We start from the raw sequence: 26222 nt of genomic DNA on the forward strand, positions 1-26222 counted from the left end.
ATTGTATTTAAAATAATGGTATTTGAAGAACAACTGCTACATTTCAAAATTTCTTTTTGTGTCTTTTTTTTATTTAATTTTATTTGTAAAACGAATCGTGCTGTTTGATGGATATAAGTAATATAGAAAATTAATATAAAGGTTATAGAAATTTATTTGATATATATTATAATAATAAAAAATAAATATCTAAGAAGTGAAAGTTTGTTTAAGAAATTTATTCAGGAAATTGTAATATTTTTCTTTCAGTGGTGGTTATTATTTAATGACATAATAATTGTTTGATATTTTAATAAGTAGAAAATCCATAATTATATTCTGGAATATTACCACATTGCCTAAACATTAGTGTTCTATATTGTACAATCAAATTATCCACAATGCACTAATAATTGTTACTTAAAAAAAATTCATTGATTAAAATTCATGGCAGATTCTTATAATTTTCTGCAAACCTCTTACGAAAAGCTAAATGCTTTCTTTGAAAATATTGTTATTTGTCATGCTATTCTAAATATTATTTGGTTTTTTATACACTTTATATATCTGTTTAATATTGTTTTTAAAGTAATCTGTAATTTTTGTGTTGAATATAGCTTCCATATGGACTTATGCAATTATTTTTTCTCAGAAATTTATATTTTTAATTATAAAAATCACCCTTTATGAATTTTTTTTAAATATTGCAGCTTTTTGAGCAAAGATGAACATCATGCGCAAGTTGCTTGTTGGCCACTCGAGGGGTGCTGCTATGGGTGAGGATCCGCCCCAGTCTACACAGCACACTGCACTGGGGCTGATGCACTTGCATAAGTTGTTCAGTGAGTTCGCTCACCCCCCGCATCCCTTGAGCCAGACAGAGCAGGAACAACGTCTCTACAATATGCTGCCCTTGTTTTGCAAAGTGAATATGTTTTACTCTTATAAAATTCTCTAGGAAGTAAACTAATAAGATTATAGTTTATAAAATTGTATACTAATGTTAGTAAATGAATTTGAATTTGAGTATAGTATGAGAGGGAAAATGCACAAGTATTTTGTTGTTATTAATAGGAATGATCTAATTTTGAAATTGTTGTTTGTATCATGTTCATAGATATAATATTTAGTTTCTGTTTAATTTGTAATTTCTACCTATATATTATTTGTAATTGAAATTTGTGTTAAAATTTTTTGCTCTTCCTTGTTTTTTTTTTTTTTTTCTGTTTATCTGTATCAAGTTTACATGATTTAACAAGGCATGTAACATGATAGACACAAGTGCATATAAAGTGCTTCCTATTGTATAATTTTTTAAAACATTTATAGCATTGTTGCCTTAGAAAATTTTTTACTTTGTATCAGATAAACTGTTTACATAGCACAATCTTTGTTGGTAAAGAGGAATATATTTAATTTGAATAATTTTTATTTCTACATTTCATTTCCATTATTTTTTATTAAAATAAATACATAAACATTTTAAGTTCAATATTTACTGCAATATGAAAATTTGTGTAATAAATGCATAACCATAGGCAAACTTTAATAGTAACCACAACTAAATATTAATTATAAAAGAGCCTGTTAATGTGCAGTCTTTGGCAGTTAGTTGCTGGTATGTGCTTAATATACAAATACCACTACATATATTAAAAACTATTATTTAAATTTTAAAAGCACTTATTTAAAGAAAAAATAAAGATTAAAATTTTCTCAAAGTTTTATTTTCTATTTTATAGCTTAATATTTTCAGCATAAAATAAGCATGCATTGATAAAATTTTTCTATTTCCACATATTTATATGCTCAGAAGTCCTAACATTTAATCATGAGTTGAAATCCATATCTATAATAATAAAAGGGTTGTGCAGATATTGTGCTAAGTTTTGAATCCTTTGTCTTGATTTTTTTCTTGTAATCTACTAATTGTTTTGAGATTTTTAGGCCACTGTGAAAGTTTATGATAAGGCATTTACAGATAATATTACGATTTGCATTGCCTGTATTGAGTAGCTCTTTTTTGTATTTTTAATAAGTAAATAATCAATTTTTATTCATTTATTATAATAGGTTTTTGGAAATTGTCCCTCATCTGACATGATAGAAAAATTCACAGATATCTTGACTTTTTGTCAACTAGTTTCTAGACTTATGGTATCAGAAATACGCCGGAGAGCATCAAATCAAAGTACTGGTAAGAAAATGTAGATTATAATTACTTTCAAATAAAAAGAAAATTCATATGTTATCCATTTTTCATTGATAGTTTGTCATATTCATAATTTTGTCTACTTGTGCCATTTCTTTAAGAATTGTATTCAAATTATGAGTTTTTTTCCCCAACCAAATCAATTCTATGAAATAAACTTAGTTGCTTTTTTAAAAACCTATTTTTAAATTAGTTTTTGAAAATATGAGACTTTTAAAAAAATTATGAGTTTTCCTTTCTTTATATCTAATATTGGAAATCTAGTAGTATCTCTAATGTTTCCAATAGCAGGAAGAATTAATTAGTTTTTATCATTCTTTCATCTATATTGAAACTTAATTGTCTTAGTGTACCATCTTGCATGTTAAGAAATTGCTTGAAAGGCACTGTAAAATTTTTGTTCAGTTAAATGTCTGTTTTGTTTCCTCTACTTAATTTATCATTTTAAAAAGTATTTAGAAAGTAGCTGTAAGTGTTAAAAAAATTATTTTACTTATCATTTAACATTGAATGGGGTATTTGATACTTATTTTTGTGCTATCACTATTCGTCCATTTGTAATTCTTAACCCCATCTAAAATGCTTCTTCCAGCTATTACACTGTACAAAAAGTATGATGAAAACATTGAATGCATTATTTCATTTATGTTTATTTTAAATAATTTGATATCTTTGAAATAACTAAGAGGTTATACCTTTCTGCTTGCTCTGCTCACCAATCTCTAACAATCGGAATTATATGTGATCCCTGCTCGCTTACCTTAGGGGAGAATTGGGAGGAATGAGGCAGAATTCACAAATTTCTGTTACTTAACTAGTTAAGACCAAGGGTGCAGCTTATTAAAATATAATAGTGTGTTCTTTAATTATTTTCAAAATACAAACAATAAGCTTTTATATGCTTATTTAAAAATTGTAACATATTTGCCCCATACTTCCCTTACATAAGAGAGGTTTGGTACTCACATGAGGAAAGAAACTGGTAATTTGTTAACAAAGTGACAAAACTTTTGATAAATAACTTTCATCTTTACCCTATTTTTTTCGTAATTTAATATTTATTATATTTACTGTAGAATCTCCCATAATTGAAATTAAATGCCAAACATAGTTTTAGGAAGAAAACTGAAAAAAAAAAAATTATGTAAAATTATACAGAATGATTTACAGTATGTATTTGTACTTTTTGATAAGATTATTAACAAAAATAAAGCATGACAAAACACGTTTAAAGACATTTTTAGTATTCTTTTTTTTTTTTTTTTTTTTTTTTTTGGATTTTGCATTTTTAATAAAGTTTTGAAAAAAAGTTGAATTTTATGCTTTTTCTTTTAGTTATTGTAAGTCCTACTTTTTATTGTTATTTTTTCATGTAACTGATATAGCATAATAATGTTCATTACTTATGCATTTTAATATATTTAAAATTATCTGCTTGTCCTTGTATTCTAACAATCCAACAATTAATTTTAATAAAAAGTATTCATAAAAATTTTAAAAAAACTTGTATGTTTAGCATATTTAACTGTTTAGAAAATTATTAAAATATAATGAGACATATTTCATTCCTCTCATTGCAGAGTTTCTTTTACAATCCATATCACTTAAAGCATGCTATGTTTAGGCTTAACTTGGCTGTTAGTTTCAAACACTATATTTTTAAGTTTAATATATATAATATTTTTATTTTACAAATAATAAAATTGAGGAAAAAATTGAAAATAAGAATTTGTATATTCTTCTGAGGAATAAATATTAGGTTTATTGTTTCTAAACACAAATAGTATTATTGATGGTGTAACTGTTTGAATCAAGCAAGAGGTTATAGTTGCTTTAACTAATGGGAAAACTAGAAAACTATTCTAATATTATATTTAGACATAAATGTAACTCTCATATTCCTCCAAACTATCCCCTATAGCTATTTATTTCTGCTAATAATAAATACTTTTGGCGTCTTAAATGTCCTTTTAGCATTCTCTCTTTCCCTGGAACTGAAATAATTCAACCTTTTCAAGAATAAATTATTGAAAGATTTAATCTTGGATAATTCAGTACCATGACAGAATTTGATACTGCTTCCGTGTGTTTTGCATTTAATAACTGAGCAGTGCCATCTGTCTCCCTAAAGTAAATTATAGTGGTTTGCAAATTGAACTAAAGCAGGATTGTTCAAAATTCTGTTTTAGCTTCAGTTAATCTTTTGCTGTCAACATTTATTTTCTTGTATTATTTTTATCTTGTAAAATTTTCCTCATTATTTTTATCAATTATGATTAAAATATTGAAAAAATGGCCTTTTTAAAATTCTGAAAACTACATAGTTAAAATATTCATTTTCTGCTTTATTGAATTTTTATTGTTATATGAGAATTCAACTCTTGTGTATTAATTACATGCCATTGGCAAATTTTTGGCTTTATTGCATCCATTGAAAAACTTTAATCTTGCGAAGGATTTCAAATTAATCAATTAACTTGACATCCTTTGCAGTTCTTTTGCTATTGCTACTTGCAATAAATGGGACATATCTGGTTAATTTTTTCTTTTTCCATTTAATCATTGATAGACATGGGTTATTACACTAGTACTAAAAATTTGATGATCATTTTAATTATTGTTCAGAAAAGTATGTAAACAGTAAACTATATCATAATTCTAAAATCTTTTATCAAAACTGCTATATCCTCTAAATACCAGATTTCTTTCTTGCAGAAGCTGCTAGCTGCGCAATTGCTAAATTTTTAGAAATCTCCAGTACAGAAGAACATAGTAATGGATGGATGCTGCTGACTGCTGTCAATCTACTGGCCGCTGGCAATGCTCCTTTGGTGGATATCATGACTGCTGCCTCTTTACCCTCAACTCTAGTGAAGTGCCTGTATCTATTTTTTGATTTGCCTCCCATAGAAAACCCAGATGATATTGAACCAGATTGTGAATTTTCTCCCAAAGAAAGAAGAATTTTGCTGCAAAAAGTTTTTGTTCAGGTAAATGCTCTAGGATTATGCTAAGACTAATGTTTTAATGAAGAGCACTTGTGATATTGGAAAATCCAGTAGATTTAAATTAATTTAAACAACATTATTTACTCAATGGTGAATTGCTATAGTTAATAGCAACCTCAGTCAATTTATGTATTATTTCCTCCAGTAAAATAGTCCTAAATGTTATCATAATATATTTGAAATTAGATATTTTGTCATAATATTGTTTCCTTGATGAAACTTTATATTAGAAGTGAAGTTTATTTTGTTTTATGCCAGTCTTTTCATAATTCTTGGATGCTTTTATGTTACAAATTGAAATAAAAATGTTACTCAAAATGAAATTTTGTTAAATTTTTAACTAATGAAATATTTATTATTTAATTACGTATCACAAACCTTTGTATAACTGCAGTATTTGTAAGCAAAGTTTGAAGTATAGCATAATAAATACTTTTAACAAAATTTTAAGTTGTTACACATTGAATCAACTTATGTATTCTTTTATGTAAAATCTTACAATGTGCAAAATCTTTCTATTGTCTAACTTTATTTTAATTAAAGAATCTGAAACAATCTCAACAAAAAAAAAAGCATCCATATTTCAGTTATAAATAAAATCTTTTTTATCTTTCAGATAAATATTGTGTAAAAATTGCTATTTATAGGAAAAAATGAATTTTTATTATAAAACAGCATAAAAATATTTATTTCTTACTTATTTTTTAATAGCTCATTGTAAATACATTGTGATGAAATAATTTTATTACCACAAATCAGTAACCTTAGAAAAAATATTGAATAAAGTCACTTGAATCATCATAATATATTAGTATAGATTTAATAATTACAATGATTGTATTTTCATTGAAATATATTTAAAATAAAAAAAATAATGTGTAACCTTAAATAAAAGTGCATAATAATTTGCCTAGTAAAAAGTTTATACATATAACTACTCTGAATGCTAACATGCACGCACATTCATCTTTATATTACTGAATATTAAGTAATGATCCATTCACTTGTAGCTTTTTATACACTGTCAATTTTATGTTCTTCAGTAGTTTATTGAATTATGGATTATATGTATAGATTGAAATTATATTGATTGAAAACTTCCTTTAAAAATAAAATAATATTCTATGGCTTGAAATTATTATTGCCAATTTGATGAATCGTTTCTTTAATTGCTCGATTTTTCCATTCTTAAATTTTTGCAACTATTACTTTTATATATCAGAACAACTTTCTTCATACGGATGCATTCATTTATTATAACGGAAAATCATTCAAAGTTTACATAAATGCTGCTAAATAGGTTCAGCAAATTTTTCTACTCTATAGAATAAAATTTTTATCATTTATCTATTTAAAAAAGATTGGCTAAATATCTTGTATGTTATAAATAATTTTCAAATGCTTGTTTAGGTTAAATGTTAGTTTTGCAAATTTCTTGAATTAAGGGAGGGGGGGGGGAGCATTTTTAAAATTTGTATTCAAATTAATCATTAACCAAAAATATTGCTGCTTATACATTCCATTGGTAACTTTTTGGCCTAATTGCATGTTTCTAATGAAGGTATGGTTAGATTTAAATATGTCATTCATGTGCATAATCAGCAAATTAACGTAACATCTTGAGCAATTTTTTTTTTCTTAGTGATTAACAACGGACATGTGTTTAATGCACAAATATCAAAAATTAAAAATCTAACTCATTTTATTATATTGAATATTATATACATTAATCAATATATAATATTGATATTTCATTCAAGAATTTATTACATTTTTGTTAATTTGCTGTTGTTATTATACATCTTATTTTTCTTGGTGGCATGTTACAATGGCAAAATTTTAAATTATTGGAACATACATTCCTTATTTTGTTGAATATTCTGGGGCAAAAATATCTGTTTCATTTCAGTTGGAATCTTTTTTAATTGCCATTAAAACTTGAAATTTTCTGTCACTAAGAAGCTACAGACTATAATGATATTTCTTTTATGAAGGTTTTGGTGCGGCTTTGTAGCCACTCTGGCCCAGCAGAAGAATTGAGCAGAAAGGATGATCTCACCCTTTTATTCAGTGCTATCACAAGTTGGTGCCCTGCACATAATACCGTTTGGAGGAAAAGTGCTGCAGAGGTGCTAATGACGCTTTCCCGCCATGGGCTTTCCCATTCTGTTGTTAGTTATATCCACAGTAAGTATTTTTGTTTCTGTATATATATAAGATATATTTTTTATAATCTAGCTTTCTTTATTTACTTAAGAGTGTATATGTGATGCTTTGTGGTAGTACATATGCTATAATATTAAAATAAGTTATTGTTATTGTTGCCATTGAAACATTTAGAATAGTTCTCCTCTTGCCCCTTCTTTTTGGAATAAATATATGAGTCTCTCTATCTCTAAATTTAATTATCCTTTCACTGTGGAATTTTCATATACTGTTTCGTATTGGAAAGGGTAGTTTTTTTTTATTATTATTAAAGATGAGAGAGCTAATGAACAATACCATGGCTATTAAAAGGAATAAATTCTTTTCTACTATTTTAAAAGGGTAACAATCATTTTCCTATTCTTCTATGGAAATTTCCCAGTTTTGAAGGATATTTTCAAAGTTAGCCTGCATTCTCATTACAAATGAATACATTCTTGAAATTTGAATTCCATCATAAAAAAATGTTCAAAAAATTGAGCATTTTAAATAATGGTATTATAAATAAAAGAATCCATGGAATAGTTCGTAATTATAAAATTAATCTAAACAAAGTTTCAAAAATATTATCATAGCTTTTTTATCTGAATTTTATCTAGAATCAAATTTCATTATAAAATTATGTAAAGTGATAATATCAATTTTTAGTTTATAATCATGATGAATTTTATCAAACAAATGAATAAATATATGCATTATTTAATATTGAAAATTAAGCTTCTTCTTAAAAAAAGCAAATTCAAATATATTTTTTATGGAAAAAAACCTGAATAAAATTACTTTGGGTCAAAAATATCATTAATTAATATTAGGAAAGGGGAGATGAAATTTAGAATGGAAGTTTATTTTATGGTTCTAAATATTATTAATTTATATTCTACATGAGATTTGATTTTAAAAAAAGTAAGGGCAAAAATCTTAATTGCTAAGTTTTAAAAGAAAAAAAAGAGTAAAAAATCGTTTAAGCTGTTTAATGTTATGAAAACTATATTGAAAGTATTCAAGCAACAGTTGATAATACTGAAACAGCAATAAAAGGAAAAGAACATTGGGAAAAAATAAATTAGAATATCAAGTTACTTAAAGATGATAAATTTGTGTTATTATTTTATAATTTTCTTTTTTATTATTCTTAGATAAAGCTTGTATAGCACTTTGTATTGAAAACATGCAAAGAGTTCAAGAGTTATCCCCGCTGGAAATTGTAGAGATGTTTGTTACTGTATTTTGCTTCTTAAAAGACTCCAGTGAAGTGTCCCAACTGATATTGGATGACTTTCGAACTTGCCAGGGATACATTTTTCTGTCTGAGTTTCTTCTTAGGTAATTTTAAAATTAATTTAGAACTTAAATTTGCTTGCTTGCTTTCTTTATCTTTTGATGTTGCATTGAAAAATTGTTACAAAAATATTCCTTGAAAGGTAAGACAGTAAAAATGAGCACTCATTTCATTTGAAAACAAGTTAATGGATTTTTTTAAACAAAAGATAGTAAAAAAAAAAAAAAAAAAAAAAACAATATACTTTTTAATAGTACTTAAATTTGTAGCAATTTTTAAATTTTGACAAGTTTAGTTGATACTAATTTTTTATTGTTGCTTTATTATGAAATTTAAATTTTTTCTAAAATATAATTTATTTATTTAAAAGCAAAATTATTTTTTAATTCAAGAAATAAATTGTACTAAATGTATCTTATTTAGTATTTTTTTGAGAGTTCATTTGTCAATGATTCTTTTAACTTAACCTCAGGCTAGAACAGAATACTTCTGAAGAAGCATGTGAAGCCCTTCGTAATATAGTTCTGCTTATTGCTTCCCTCACTTCTTGTGGTTACATTGAGCTAAAACCTAGTCTTGCAAGCACAGGCTCTTTGTTTCAGCTTCCGGGTTTCCAACTTCCTCATTCATCAGGTATATAACATTAAATGTTTTTATTCAATTTTGCACTTTTGATAATTTTTTCAAAAAAAAATTTAGAAAATTAAGGTAGAACATTCATTATCCTAATAATTATATTTTCTCATTTTTTAAAAAATTGTGTAAATTGAACTTATAAAACTATTCATTACAAATTTTTAGATATATTTTTTTAATTTAAATAAAAATTATTGTGGTTATTGCAAACCTGTTAGACTGGAAATTCAAGTGAGGCCTTTTCTCCATAATGTATGAAACATTAAATGTTTGTGTGTATCTAATGTATGTATGTATTCTTGTAGCTGATGCTTCACTCGTATGAAATTTTTGAAAGAATCTTATCATACATACATATCAATTATTGAAATATAAAAACCAGGTTTACTGTAACATAAATTTATAATTTTGGCAATGTCAGAATATGTCAAGACTAAATACTAATAAGTTTATTCTGGTATATCAACTTCGGATTTAATATTGTCCAATGTATTTATGCCATTTTTATTATAACAAGTTTTGATGTAATTTGTTGATTAAATTATTTCTGCTTTGAATAAAAAAATGTTATTAGTATATATACTTTATAATTAGTCATCTACTGATAGTTCTAAAAACTGTATATCAGTTTATGTCTTTGTTTGTTCATCATTCCATTACCCAACATACTGATGAGAAAATTGCTTTATTGTAAGAAATTTAGGCATAAAATATGCATTTGTCCTGTTAGATTAAAAGCAAATCAAATATTTTAGAATTATTGAAAAATTCTTATTTCTAGCTACAATTTATTTAATAAAAATATATAATGTTTTTATTTCTAAAGTTTATTCTCAAATCAAATTTAAGTTCCATTATTATAAATATTTCCTTAATTTTGAATTTGAATTTTAACATACTTATGATCCTGAGCATGCATACAAATGTATAAAACTTCGAAAACAAAATAAAGAAATGAGGGGGGGGGGATACTTGATGTCACAGTAAATTTTTGCAAAAAAAAAAAAAAAAAAAAAAAAGGTCATATTTTAGCAATAAAGCTTTTAGTTTATATGGGAATTCAAAAGGATATTTAAACAAAGGTAAATAAATTTATGGTTAAAATTTTAACCGATAGAACAGTTATTAGTATATATTTATTCTTAACTTGAGATTTATTAAAGTTCTACTTTATAGGTTCAAGTGTGCGAAACCTTCAAGCATTCCAAGTGTTACAATCAGTATTTATGAAGGTATTTTAACTATTGTATTTTGCATAAGATGAATACAGTGAAAAATTCTTTATAAGTATATAAATTTTTATCAGTAACAGAATGTATTGTTTTGATTCATCATTTTGAAAATTCTTGATTTTCATTTTAATGTATTGAAATTTTGTAGCATTTGTTTGTATTGGAAATTTAGGCATATAAAAGTATATACTAATTTCATATTTTATGATTCATTTAATTATATCTGTCATTTTATGAAATGTTCATGATTTTTATATTTTTTCTTGGTTATTTTTGTTTTGCATATTTTTATGTGGGGTTTTGCAAATATTTATTTCATAAATTATTTAAGGTCAGCTTTTCGTCATCTTAGATTGCTTAAAACTATGTTATATTTTTTATTCTTTAAGTCTGTAACAATCCTTAATTTTTTTAATTTTTAAAAGAAATCTATGAAAAGTTTTAAAATTATTTAAAAGGTAATCAATAATTCAGTTAATTATGTTTTTACTTGTTTGAATTATATTTTTTATCCTCGCTGCTGTCTTTCTTTAAATTTTTGTAATTTTTACTCCTTTAAAGCATTTTTTTTTTTAAATACTGTTGCTATCTTTTTTAGCTGAAAGTGATATTCCAAGTTCAGTTGTTTTAATATTGTATTTTTATTGACCATTCCTTTTTTTTTAATCAAATAATATTGTACTTTATTTTATTGAAACTGTTTTATTTTAAATATTTTAACATAGAAGAGAATTTTAATTTTTTAGTAATAATGAGTCAAAAGCTTCATATTAATTTCTTTTTGATAATTAATACTTATTATTGATTACTTAAAATGTTTAGTTTTAAGCATTCATTTTGATAAGTTTTCTTTCTTTTTTTTTTCAGAATCATTTTTAGAATAAATTTATCTATGAGATTATTTGTTTGATTATAATGAAGTTTGCATTCTTTAGCTGTCTGGCATGTATTTATTTATTTTTCCCATTTGTTAATCAAAATTATTTGTAAGATATGAGATTTTTCTAAATGATTAATATTATAGATTATGAACAAACATACTGAAAAATTTTGATATTATGTTCACTACAATGATTCCAGTTTCTGATGTGCTAGAATCCAAAGCAGTTGTGACTATTTAATCATTTAAATTCCTTTTATTTCTTTACTAATTCTGTCATAAAATTGTAAAAACAGAATATATCCATTTGTAGCATTTTTTAGTAAATGCACTTTCTTGTCATGTATTTGCTTATTGTTTGTTTAGTTATATTTTGGAATTTTATAGTCTAACATTTTACTAAAATTGTCTTTTAGGCACAGACTTCATATTTGTGTGGCCTATTACTAGATGCTGTCAGCACAGTGTATCATTCAGACAAAGCCAATTACTTTATACTGGAAAGTCAACATACCCTCTCCCAGTTCTCTGAAAAAATTCATACAAAACCCCCTGAAATTCAGGTACAAAATTTATAATTTCTATCTTTCAACTGTCTTAAAGTCTTTTTCTTTATGAGCAAAAATTATATGGTGTACTAATAATATTTTGTATTTCTAATAACTTTTAGTATGCAATCAAAGATTATAAATTTGACGGTAAATTCAACATTTCAATTTGAAGGTAATTACACTCTTGCAAGAATATCTCAAGAAAAGGAAAATTAAAAATCATTTTGGCGAAAAAAGTATACCAATTGCTTAAATTAATCAAGATGTATTTAATATCTAATATTGTATTATTCTATTTAAAGTAAACACAATGTTGAAATCTATACTTATAATAAAGCTCAATGTGTGTGTGTGTGTGTGTGTGTGTTGGCGCTCTACAGGCCAGGTCATTTGACATACAGCTACCAAATTTGGTACATGTATACCTTAGAGGTCGGGAATGTGCACCTGGGGTCCCTTTTTTTGAGTTTTTAATTAGAATTTTAATTATTAATTAAAAACTAACTTTCCCGCCAAAAGAATCTTCCATTTTCCCCACCGCCAACTTTCCCGCCAAAAAAATCTTCCATTTTCTCCAATGAGTAAGACTTCAGCGTTTTTTTTCCCCAACAGTAATAAGGCTAGGGTTAACATTTTTCGGCGGATTCTTTCAAACGATTCTGTTTATTTTCTTAATGTTTTATGCATTTAAAATTAAACATTGTTAATTAATCCATGTTTCAGATTCATTCTGAAGTACTTTTGAATTAAAATAACACAGAATAAAGGAAATTAAAAATGTATAATCTGCATAGCGTTACCCCAACTGGCGTAGAAAAATTCACGCATTTGCGTTACCGGAGCTGACGAAGAAAATTCACGTATGCGCATTCAGACGGTTGCCATGACAACCGTTATCAACGGATGATTTAAATCATTTTTAGATTAGTTGCATGCTTTTGTAAGTAAATTGTATTTATGTTTGTTATATATTTTTTTGTATATGCTTATAGTTTTAAGTACATCGTTTTTTAAGTAGTTTTTTTTAACCTGTTTTCAATGATTTAAATTATTTTTAGGTTAATTGCATTTTTTTGTAATTAAATTGTATTTATGTTAGTTATATACTTTTTTGTATATGCTTATAGTTTTAAGTACATCGTTTTTTAAGTAGTTTTTTTAAACCTGTTTTCGACCGATTATTTTAAACGATTCGTTTTATTTTCTTAGTGTTTGATGGATTTAAAATTAAACATTGTTAATGAATCGATCTGTTCATGATGAATTTCAGAAAATTTTGTTGACAAATTCTTGAGATATTACATAAATTAAGAAAGATATTCTTTAGTGCCCATAAAGTTTAAACGCTCAGTGACTCTGTTATCAGTAATCATATTATAAAAAAATGCTTTGTTTCAGTAAAATATATTATGATATTAATTGCAGATTAATTCTTTCCACTTTAATTTAAAGCATAAATTCTACGGGAGCTAACAGAAAATTAGAGAGATAATATTACGTTATGACTGAAGGCCTTTATAATATTATGAGTGAATTACATGACTATCAAAATTTGAAGCTTTAAAATATTTGATGAAGAAGCTATTAAAGTAGAAATTACATAAAATATTTAATTATTAAAATTTTAGCGAGCATTAAGATTGGCGAACCGGCTGGTCGCCAAAGGCGGCTAGTAAATAATAATGCAATTTGGACTAGTTACCTCTTAAGACTGAATGGCATATGCTTTCATTATTGAAAATATTCTCCTTCTAGATTATTGTCAGGCTTTTGTAAATATTGTCTCTTTTGAAAGTTTTGCCCTATATATTAGTATTTCTCTTTTCGAAATCAGATTGTAGTAGTTCGAATGTTTGTTAATCATTAGGTTTTTACAATTGTAAACACAAACATGTGCTTATGAATTTATACAGATGCATGTGAGAGAGTTCTTTAATGTATTTTGAAGTGGTTATTATTTCACCTGTTGCTTGGGATGATATTTTATGGGGGATATTCTAGCAACTATTTTGTTCCTGTCAGTTTCACTTGTGCAGTCATAGCTTAAAGGCTATATTTTTCTAAGAAAGAAATAGACAAAATTGTGAGTAACCTTGTATTTTTTTTAATGATAATGATAGTGACAAAATATTATTATTGGTGTTCTTCAAATAGTTCTGAATCTGTAGATTTTGAATTAAAAGAGGATAATACTAATGTTTTGGTCCCAATTCCATCATATCTGTGAAGTACTAACACTTCTTAATATTAGTTTCACTGCAAAACTCGAACTTGATTTCAACAATATTTCAATGCTTTTTCAATTAAAACTTTTTTATTTATTTTTTACTGAAAGACTAATTGAAAAAATTATTGAAAACACTAATTTAAATGAAAAAAAAACTATAAAACGAATATAAATTTCCAAAGAACTTTTACAACTGTATCATCGAAATATTTTGAAAATGTAAAAATTAGTGAAATGTGCATCTTTTTGGGTTTAGTGATACTTTAGCATTATATGAAACCATCTCTGAAGATTTTAATAGGTGGAATTCTACTCCCTTTCTTAACACATCTATTACATATAATTGATTCTTGGACATTTTAAAATGTTTGAAATTTACATATTCCTCTAGTGCAGAAATAAATTAAATTTAAAAAATAAACTCGATAAATGGGCATTTAAAAGAAAACTTTGAATGGTGTATATCCTTTTAAAAACGTATCTGTTGATGAAAAAATGCTTACATGGAAAGTGCAATTAACTTTCATATAATATATAGAGTTCCAGATATGGAATAAAATTATACAAGCTGTGAGAATCAAAAAATTGCAGAAAAATCTAGAAGTAAAAAACAATAACAAAATCTCCTAGGGCACATCCATTGAGCTTTAGTCACTGCCAACTTAATAGATGTTTAATTTACTTGGAATAAGATAAAAGATGTGATACAGCCTATGAATATAAATTATGTTATGGTGGGCTGCATTGATTAATGCTTTGAGATTTTTCCTTCAGCTATAAAATATTAATTCTTTTACATTAATCTCAGCTATTTTATACTAAATGTGAATATTTTTTTCTTCACATTTTTATATTTTACTTCAATTATCTAGAATTTATTTAGATAATATTATATTTAAATTGTATTATATTTGTATTTTTTCCTACTAATTGGGAATATAACTTTTATTATATATGTAAAAATGTTTTCATTTTTAGATTTTTTAAAAAAAGTATTTTTTAAGAAGCATGTACTTTTTAAGAAATTTTATGTGTATTAGGCGTAGTAAGAGAAATTCTTCAGCCCGTACTGATTTGTTTTCCCTAGGTCTTTTCCAGACCTAGTAATTTTCTCTTTCCACAGGTTTCTATCTCCAAAGGGATTAATTCAGCTATATGGAGAACTTAATTAGAAACTGATGATCAATGTTTAATATCGATAAAAGTTTGAAGAAATTTAAATTTTGATAATCATAATAAATAACTGAAAAGGTTTTCTCTCTTGTATACATTTTCCATATGGATGAAAATTCCAATTTGATCAAATTCATCTGTGCAGTTCTTTTCTCAGAGTTACTTCCTTTTTCAAACATCATTTCCTATTTTTGTATTCTTTCATTGTGTGATATATAGTAATGTCTGAAGGATCTGAAATTGGAGATCAAAAACAGGCCTCGTTAAAATATTATTTTATTTCATAAATATAAATAATATATGTGGTTATATAATAAAAAAACAACAACTAAATGTTAAAATTAGAATTCCTTGAAACTCTTAATTAAATTTTTGTGTCTTTAAAAGTTCTGTTTTATTAATATAGTATCATATAAAATTTTGTACTTACTTTCTCTGCCTTATTTTATGAACCTTTTAACTTTTATATTTTTAGGAAAAATTTTTCAAGTTGTTGGAATTTATCATTTTTGACTTGAATTTTGTGCCTTGTAAAGAATTTATTAGTTTGAGTATTCTTCTGAAAACACAGAAGTAAGCTATTTATCATTTAAAGTTGGATTGTTGTTGATGTATTTTGAAATGTGTTTTATGAGCAAACTAATGCATATATATATATATATATATATATGATGACATCATATATTTTTATTCAAATTTTTAAAATTTTAACGGTAGCATAACAAACAAAATTTAATGCACAAATTTTGTGTAGTATAATAAAACTACTTATTACTTCCTTAATGCATGAAAGTCAGTCCCTTCCATTTTGAGATTGCTAAAATTGTTAGAAGTAGGCTTCAAAGGTATAATTTAAAAAATTATAGTAATAAGTTATTGGAAGTTATAAATATTTATAAAAAGAAACATTTAAAAAGTGAAAGTTTTCTCTCTCTCTCTCTCTCTTTTATCTGTAAATAGTAATTTAACTTTTAACTGTCTCCCAAATTATCCCAAGTTATCATAGGTTTTGTTTTTTGACATTGAATGCTATCATGGGAAAACTTGGAGGTAACAGAATTTGCCTGTAAGATTTGTTATATCACATTTTTATTCAACCTGAAGAGGAAAAAGAAAAAAGAATATTTTTCTTTAATTAGCAATTTGTTAAGTTTTGTTGGAGGAGAAAACATTACTGTTAGTGAAACTGTTTTGCCCTATAATATTCATAATAGCTACTGAATAAATAAAGATAGTTACTTTGAAAAAGAATAAAAAAGTGGCAACTGCATACAAAAGTGATTCTGATGATTTTTTAGATAATGATTATAAGACATGTACTTTAAATATTGTCGACTAATATTTAACTTTTCTAATTTGCTTAAGAGTGTTGCAATTTTTTTCCCCAAACAAAATTATGCTTTGTGTGGTAAAATTGTTCACCACCGGTTTTAACTTTACAAAATACCATTTATCTACATTTTTTTTTTTTTTTTAAAGAATGGAAACTAATTTTGTTATATGATATTTTTTTTTATATAGTTCCACAACTTGTAGTATGTTGTGTCTGAAGAGTTTGCTGAACATTTTACATTCCAATTCTGTATTTAAAGATGTATATAGAGAAGTGGGCCTTTTGGAAGTTTTAGTTACATGTTTGCACAGGTATGCTGCAATTCTGAAAGAAGCATTCCCAGATACTTCAGATGAGAAGCCAGGTATTTAAAAAATGTTCTTTGTATTGTAAATGTAAAATTTGAGAAAATCTCAGTAATTTTGTATTTATTTCTATATTCTTAGTTTTTTCTGCTAATTTGCATTTTGTTTTGAATTTGATAATAAATAATTCTAAAACATTTTTAAATTTCCAGTTTTATTTATTTTTTAATTTAATATATGGTTTTTTATTTTATTTTTGTTACTTATTTATTGCTTATTTTATTTATTTTAAAATCAAAAATTAATAGCATAGATGTCCCTTGGTGAGCTTAACACTTTGATTTAATGCAATATATATATAATAATATCAAAAATGCTCAGTTTTGTCCTCATGACATCCCATTTTAATTATCTGAAAATAAACAAAAATCAATACAATGAAAATATACAAAAAAAAATGAAAATGTACTCTATTTCTGCATGTATTTTTAAATTAAAAAATATGAATTATTACTGAATTTAATATTTTCAATTATTTCCTTTGTAATAATTTCTGCTCTAAAAAATTTAGACATTTAGCTCAGATTATGTTGCGTCTACTTAAAATGATTACTTTCAATAAAAATTAAAATTGAATGTATCTCTTGAAAATTGAGTTTTTTAGGAAGAAAGTTGAATTTCTATTGTCACAATATCATATTGCTTTTTTTCCTTCCAGCAACCTGGGAAATTCCTGAAGACCAATTGACCTTAGGTTCTCTTGTAATGGATGCCTTAACAGCCTTGCTGAATTCTAATTCCAGCAATGCTAGTAAGTTTCAAATTGTTATATAAAATTTGCACAATTTGCATCAGAAGCATACTCATTATATTTATTTTTAAGAAATCAGTATTTAAATAATCTCCAAATTAAAATAAAATTAATCTTTTAATGTTAAAATAGTTATTAAATAAAAGTTCTTAATATGTTTGTTATTGTGTTATTTGTCAACTTAATCTGTCAAATATTAAATTACTATATAAAGAAAGCCAAGACATTATGATCACCCCAATCTGCAAATCTTTGAAACAGTCTTATAGAGGAAAAGACACCAAGTAAACTGTAAAAATGCAAATATCAAGTACAAGAAAATTGCAGATATGAGTCAGAAGGCTTTCCTCTCTCATCACAAATAAAGACCAACATTATATTCAGTAAAGAACTATGGTCATGGTCTGGGATTTCAATCTAACATTTTAGATACATGGAAATTGTTGACATTATTTCAGATTCACAGAAAGTGAATTAATGACAACCAAATAAGCAATTGGCCCAAAATCGTTAACTATCACCTCCTAATCAGAGATATCGACCAGTGTTGTCTCCTCTATATTTATGGCAGACTCATTTAATTGGAAGCAGATTTTAAACCAAATGCAAAATCTGAATGTGTGTACCAATATATCCTCAGTAAAAAGGTTTCGAACACGTAGTTGAGAAGTAGGTGTAATATACAGAAACAAGACTTCATTGACAATTTGACATCTTAATTTATAACACTTATAGCAGTCACATTAGCATCATCAATAAGCTTCTTAATAAATAGTATTCCCTGGTCAGATGAAACAAAAATTTTCTTTCATCAAATCAGTAGCAGGGTCAGAATTTTCCTTCTGGTTCAGTAATAGTAACTGGATCAATATGCAGCTGGTACAACTTGGCTGGTGATGACTCATTTATGCTTAATGACTTGATCATCCCTTGGTCCTGTAGGTGTTGTAGATAATATCATGCTAGATAACCAATTCTGTGATTAATACCACTACAGATTACCTGAATATAATTATATACCAAATATATCTGTTTTCCTATTTATCAATGAATTGTTCAAACAAGATAACAAGGCGCTAACCAAGTTTCCACTTAGTTTCAGGGCATGTTTAAAATTTCACCTAGTATTTTTAGCTCCCAATTCCCTGGATCAAAATCCATTTAATCAATTGTGGTATTATTATGAAATAAATCCTCATGATTCCACTACCATGTAAAATGTTTAAATTAATAATACTAGTACATCTTTCCATCAGACTTGTACCAGAAACTCATGAAGTCCTAGCATACATATTGTTTTGCAATCTGAATACGTTATGATGAATATGCATAATTTTATATAATCTAAGTTGAATACATATGCGTATTTGGATTGCATATTCAACAAAATTTGACAATAAGGGATCACATTATCCATACTACATAATCTAAACCTTGCATCAATGGAATAAATGTCATATTTTAAGTAAATATATGGCAACGATTAAAAAATGAATTCTGTTCAAATACAATACAAGATATACTAAAAAAAAATTCTTTTGACAAGGAAAAATCTTTCGTGCTATACAAAGCCAAATATAACAAAATATTCTAATAATCTATATATATAAAATGCTAAGTGGACACAAAATCAGGCCAAATTTGTTCATCTCTGTTTGGCAACACTTTGATCTCGCCCGGGAACATCAGCATGCAGTTTGATAAGATTTCAAGCGAACGGTTCTCTTTTTTTTAGTTAATAAATTTTTTACACAAAAATTTAACGGATAAAATTTTTCACGGTGAGTTTAAGTCATGCCATTTTAATTTTAAAATGAAGGAAATGAAGATCCATTTGTAATGAACGAGATAGGGTTAAATGTTTATGTGTATGGAGTGAAGTCTCCGAACTACAGGAACATAGTTGTGGAACTACGTTCTTTTTGCCAGGCATGTTATGGGGGCAAAGAAGTAAATTCAAGTGGCAAATACATGAAATGTTGTCAAGACCAAAAAAAATTGTTTTGGAACATCTGTTGAATCCACCGGAAATATTGAAAGACTTGCTGATCATTGATTCATTCGAAGGAAGAAACTATTGGAAGCGTATAAGAGAATATACTTCTGCTTTAGCTACCCTGGGAGCTCAAATTAAACCTCCTCCTGGAACATTGACATATTGCTATAGCATTCATGTTCAGATATACTGCATGGTTTCTCCTTTATACAGTGGTCATAACAAACAAGGTTATGGTCCGTTATATGTATTTGAAGCCACTGAAAAGTGCATGGAGAGAGATGAAGGATGTTTGCTCTCTGTAATGGAAAGATTGGATTCTATGTTGAGAGCAATCAATCTGTTCATCGATTGTTACCTGCAGATGTATCGTATAATTGAAAAAAATCCTGCTACAGATATCAGGATGGTTTTCATGGAGACTGGAAATTTAGATATATGTAGATATAACCAAGCAGTTACAAAGAAATTGCAGAGATATTTGTTGGAGATAATGGCAAACCACCTGCTAATAAAGACATCTGTATTTATCCTGTAGGTGATAGCTGCAAAAATATTTCTCTTCTAAATCAATGTTGTGATCCCATGGTCTTACCCTTGTTGTTTCCAAGAGGGGAATTAGGTTGGAACATAAATATGGAACATTCTGCCGAAGGAAGATCCGAAAAATACACTCGAGTCACCCAGCTACAATTTTATTCATACCGACTTGCTTTGAAAAGTAATTTTAGCATTCTCCATCACAGTGGGAAACTATTCCAGCAGTACATTGTTGATGCCTATGTTAAAACTGAAGGATCATGTCTCAATTATTTGCATAATAATCAAAAAAGTCTTAGAATTGAGCATTACAAGGGGCTATTAGATGCATTAAACTCTTGAGCATTGATTCAGGGTGTACATACAGGAAAACTGATTATACTTCCATCTACATTTCAAGGAAGCCCTCGCCATGTGCATCAAAATTACCAAGATGCTATGGCAATGGTCAGAAAATTTGGTCGACCTGATTTATGTATGACATTTGCCTGTAACCCAACATGGTTGGATATTTTAAATGTGCTGGAAGGACCACAATGCCCAGAAGATAGACCAGATATAGTTGTATGTATTTTTAAAATGAAATTGACTGAGTTTTTAGACGATATTATTAAAAGAAATCTATTTGGTTGCATGATATTATATATTTATGTTATTAAGCTCCAAAAAAGAGATTTACCTCACGCCCATATTCTTTTAACATTAGATGCATATTCCAAAATTCATAATAAAGATGACATTTACAAACATGTTAGTGCAGAGCTACCAGATCCAATTGCAGACCCGACACTATTTCAAATCATAACTAGATGTATGACTCACGGTCCATGTGGTGAATCCAAATTCACCAATTATGAGAGAAGATGTGTGTACTAAAAAATATCGAAAAGAGTTTAAGGAAAAAACAGACGAGAATATTAATGGGTGTTCCATGTATCAATGAAAATGTACAGAATCTGTTGGAATAGGTAGGTATGATTTGTATAATTGATGAGTTGTACCTCATAACTCTTGGCTTACAAAAAAATTCAATGCTCATATTAATGTGGAAGTCTGTGCTTTATTTAAAAGTGTCAAGTATCTGTATAAATATGAGTAGAAAAGACATGATGCAGCATCAATGAGAAAGAAAATACCCTTGATCATGAGATTTTATCATTTCTAGATGTTAGTGCACCAGAAGCTATGTGGCATTTGAACGAATTTATAGTTTATCAGAAAAATCTCATACTGTTGTACAATTTGCTGTTCATTTGCAAGATCAACAGACTGTTGTTTATGAAGATTGGCAAAAAGAACAAGCTGTTGCAAGAGCTGCTATAAAACAAACAACTTTTACTGTGTGGTTTGAGTTAAATAAAAATGATCAAGAATCTCATATTTATTTATATACAGATATTCCTCATTCCAAGAAAATTGGGAGCTGTAAGTTATGAGGATTTAAAAACTGTTGAGGGAATTGTGGTCAATACTTTTCAGAAAGCATATCAAATGCAAGGATTACTTGAGGGGGATCAACATTGATATGACACAATGAATGAAGCAATACAAACTCAAGAACCATTTCAGTTATGTTTGTTTGCTATGATTTGTGGTTTTGGGGAAGTAAATGATGTTCCAGAACTTTGGTTTCGTGAAAAAGATAGTCTTAGTGAGGATTTTATTCTAAAAATAGTAGATTTCAATATGCACTTGCAGAAATTGAAGAGCTTCTTAAAAATTATAATTTAAATCTTGAAAAATTACAATTACATACTGTGAATCTGCCTGATGCTCTCTCAATTTTCCCATCTTTTGATGCATTAGAAGAACAGCAGAAATTAATGCTGAAATACTTAATGAAGAACAAAAATTGGTCTTTGATATCATATTAAAAGCTATATATGAGGACAAGGAAGATGCATCAAAATTATTCTTTCTGGATGGTCCTGCGAAAACAGGAAAAACTTTTCTTTATAATACTTTGTTGCACACAGTAAGGAGAAAAGGACAACACATAATTCCAGTTGCTTCAGCAGGTATAGCTGCTACTTTGCTTAGTGGTGGAAGGACTACGCATACTTATTCTTTTAAATGCCACTTCAACTTGCAATCTTATGCCAAACACACGAGAATCTAAGTTGATTTGTGAAACAAAATTAATAATTTAAGATGAAGCACCCATGATGCATGTTCATGCTTTTATTGCTGTTGACAGACTTACTTAGGATCTTACCAATTGTTCTCTGCCATTTGGTAGTAAAGTTATTTTGTTTGGTGGTGACTTCCGGCAAGCTTTACAAGTTGTTTGAAAGGTTCAAGATCTTTAACTGTAGCCAGTTGTTTGAAAAAGCATAATCTGTGGTCTAAATTTATTTACCTAAATTTAGTTAAAAGCATGAGAGCCCTAAAAACTGAAAGAAGGTTTTCAAATTGGTTATTGGAAGTCGATGAAGGAAAGAGTGGAGATACTGTTATGCTTCCAGATGTTTGCTATCCTTCAAAACAAAATCCTGTAAAACAACTATATGGTGATTTAAATTTCAGCACAGTTATGCCCCAAGAACTAAAAGGTAGAGCTATTCTAACTGTTACTAATGATGCTTCCATTGAAATAAATAATCAGGTATTGACATGTTGCCTGATAGTTGATAACATAGTTAATGATGATCCTAATGACAGACTAATATTTACATTAGAATTTCTTAATTCTTTAACACCTACAGGAATGGCACCATATAAATTGTATTTAAAGCCAGGATGTATTATTATTATGTTATAGCGAAATTTAGCTCCATCCAAAGGTTTGTGCAATGGAACTCGCTTAATTGTAACCAAATTGCAACATAATATTATAGAGGCAAAATGCATTAATTCTGCAAATGATGAAACATATTTTATACCATGGATACCCCTTATACCTTCTGACAGCAATATGCCATTTAAAATTAAATGAAAGCAGTTTCCACTTCATTTGGCTTATAAAATGACATTTAATAAAGCACAGAACAAACCTTTGAAAAAAAATTGTGATGCTAAATAATCCTGTTTTTAGTCATGGACAGTGACTAAATATGTGAGCTTCTCACATGTTATATCCTTTGACTCTGTGACTGTTGTAGCAACAAATAGGAAAAATTGTAAATTGTGTATACTAAGAAGTTTTAAACAAATAATTTCTGACTGGTATAAAAATTTTAATTTCTAATTCTATGGACAGCATTTCATTCAAAACAGACTGAATATTATATTTTGTTGGCAAAAAAAGTCTTGTATATTTTGCACAAGGTTATTAATTTTAAAAAGTCAGAAGTATATCATGATTCCAGATTTCAATTTCTATTTATCAACATATTTCATGACATATTTTCTTTCCTAGCATGTCTTTTTCTATTTTCTGCTGTTGATTGTTCACGCTTCAAGCCACTCTTTCGCTAAATGTTTTGTAAATAGTGATCTTTTAAATTCTATTTCTATGGTATAGTTCTGAAATTTGAGAAATTGTGAGCAAAGCCCCTTTTTTTTATTTGTTTTTGTGGTGGATGCATATAATTCCTGAATGAGAAGTTATTTCTGTTTACAAAAAACTTTTCTAAGTTTTATTTTTCGAGTATACTTTTTGCCTTACATTTTTTATTTCTTTCATTGTTTTATCTTATTTTGGAATGGACTGAATTTGAATATAGCTGCTGCTAGACTAAAGTGGTTTAGTAGATGGCAAGCGTGCGAAGCGGTCCAAGAGGTTGGTGAGCATAAGCGAATAGGGCCGAAGCCCCCTAATAATAATATGTGTATTGAAAAAGCGTATAAAAAAACTAATCTCATAAGAAATGGATTTGTTAGTTTTACTGGTGGAGAAATAAAGACATCTTTACACACAAAAAAAATGTTTACATATGGTTAATAATTATTTTATTATTATTTTTCCTAGGTGTATTTAGAGAAAGTGGAGGTGCTCGTTGTGCACATAACATGGTTCCTTATCATATATGTCGTCAAGCTGCATTAGGTATTGTTCAACAACTTGTGCTTAGCAATGGAGGAGATGATGACATGGGAACTCTGTTAGGATTGATGCACACTGCACCAGTTCTGGCATTAGATTTGAAAACACATATTTTAAAGGTTTGTATCATTCCATATAAATTATTAAAATGTAGCAACTATTCATTTTATATAGGAAAAGCCTATATTATCTATGTATAGTTAAGCCTTTGAATAGCTTGAGTAAAAATTTTAAATGTTTATTTAAAGAAAAACTTTTTAATGTTTTTTCAGTCTTTGTTATATGTGCTAAGAGAAAGCCATCGAACTCGCACAGTCTTTCGCAAAGTGGGAGGTTTTGTATATGTGATGTCTGTGTTGGTGTCCATGGAAGGTTGCTTAGCAGACCCTCCTAAGCCACCCTGGAATACTGGTAATTTTTTAAATATTTCTGTTGGTATATTGATTATTTATATATTTTTAAAGTTTATTTTTAATTGCATGGAATTGAACTGTTATCCCAATATTTATTTATGTATTCATTTAATGCAAAAAATGTTTTAACTCAAATTATTTTTTCTTAAATAATTCCTTAGCCTCATTTATGCTGTATGCATTTTTGTAGTATATTGTATTGAATCATCTCCATGATTTGAATATTGTATATTCTAATGTACTTATTTGCTTTGTGCTTGCAAAATAAATCCTAAGGATATTGCTTTTTTGGGGGGGGGGGGTTGAATGAGCATAATTCTATTATATGCATTCAAGTAATATAATTTTTCTGTGTTTACTTATATTATTTATTATGATTATCAGATATGTTTCATCATAGAAATTAATGCTCTTAAATAGCACAAACTCTTAATATATACTTTTTCTATAGAATATATTTTTAAAAAGTTTTTTAAATATTATAAAATGAATTTTTTTTATTGATGTTAGTAATAATGAATAATATAATAATGTATTTACTGTTATTTTTAGATAAATATTTTGCAGATATACTGCACACTGTTTATATTTCAGTTGCCTATTGTTCAAAATTAGGATGTACAATAAACTCTTTAAAATTTGACTTATTAGTAATTTAATATGGCTTTTTTTAGTGGAAAAGAAAGAAATTCTCGTTCTTCTCCGTACTTTATTTCATACCTTGGCTATGGCAATGAGATATGAACCTGCCAATGCAAGATTTTTTGCATCAGAAGTAAAAACAATATTTTTTTTTATTTTGACTTTCCTTGTATTTTGCTTTTCCTTCATTAATATGTTATTGTTTTAGTGTACTTCATACTGAGCTTTATTTATTTTTTTAATTTTCACTTAAGATGAATCATCTTAACATTTAAGATCAATCATTAAACAGTTAAATTTATCATTTAACTTTAGTAAAAAAAAATTTTCCCTGAAAATGAAAGTTAAAAATGCTTCTTTTTTGCATGGATAATTTCTGTTATTGAAGTTTTTAGTTTCATCAAAAATCAAAAGGACAAATTAGAACTTTTTTGGTATATTTTCATCATCATGGAGTTTGGTTATTATTAACAAATATGATCTTTCTAATAAGAAGAATGATCTTAAAAAAAGTGGAATTAGAAGAGATACAAAAAAGAAAGTTAATGTTGTGAGGAAAAAAAATTCTTGAAACTTTTTAAAGCATAAAACTATTCCGAATTCAGTAATACAATCTTTTACAGTCGCGTACCAAGAGAAAAATTATATATGTCTATTTTTTTAGTGGAAAAGAAAGAAATTATATGTGCACCATATCAGCACCAGTATTTTTTTATTTATATATTTTTCAAAATTGATTTCAAATATCATGATTTATATTTAAAATATATTGTTAGTTTTAAAGCAGATGGGGTAAAACAAAATTTGCCATAATT

At 27.1% G+C, this 26222-nt stretch overlaps 1 protein-coding gene across 1 annotated transcript in view; it reads left to right on the top strand.

The window, feature by feature from the left end:
* LOC129974870 (WD repeat and FYVE domain-containing protein 3-like) overlaps positions 1–26222 on the top strand; it is a 103639-nt gene that overhangs the window by 1725 nt on the left and 75692 nt on the right. Inside the window, exons 2-15 of the mRNA XM_056087637.1 lie at positions 690–904; positions 2053–2176; positions 4907–5181; positions 7194–7386; positions 8541–8727; positions 9156–9316; positions 10496–10551; positions 11848–11994; positions 15858–15955; positions 16904–17079; positions 17739–17831; positions 24278–24471; positions 24625–24763; positions 25440–25540. Coding sequence (XP_055943612.1) covers positions 704–904; positions 2053–2176; positions 4907–5181; positions 7194–7386; positions 8541–8727; positions 9156–9316; positions 10496–10551; positions 11848–11994; positions 15858–15955; positions 16904–17079; positions 17739–17831; positions 24278–24471; positions 24625–24763; positions 25440–25540 — 2145 coding nt within the window. The 5' untranslated portion in view covers positions 690–703. The remainder of the gene's footprint in view (positions 1–689; positions 905–2052; positions 2177–4906; positions 5182–7193; positions 7387–8540; positions 8728–9155; positions 9317–10495; positions 10552–11847; positions 11995–15857; positions 15956–16903; positions 17080–17738; positions 17832–24277; positions 24472–24624; positions 24764–25439; positions 25541–26222) is intronic.

This window comes from Argiope bruennichi, chromosome 7 (genome assembly GCF_947563725.1).
Source record: "Argiope bruennichi chromosome 7, qqArgBrue1.1, whole genome shotgun sequence".
Classification (NCBI taxonomy): Eukaryota; Metazoa; Arthropoda; class Arachnida; order Araneae; family Araneidae; genus Argiope; species Argiope bruennichi.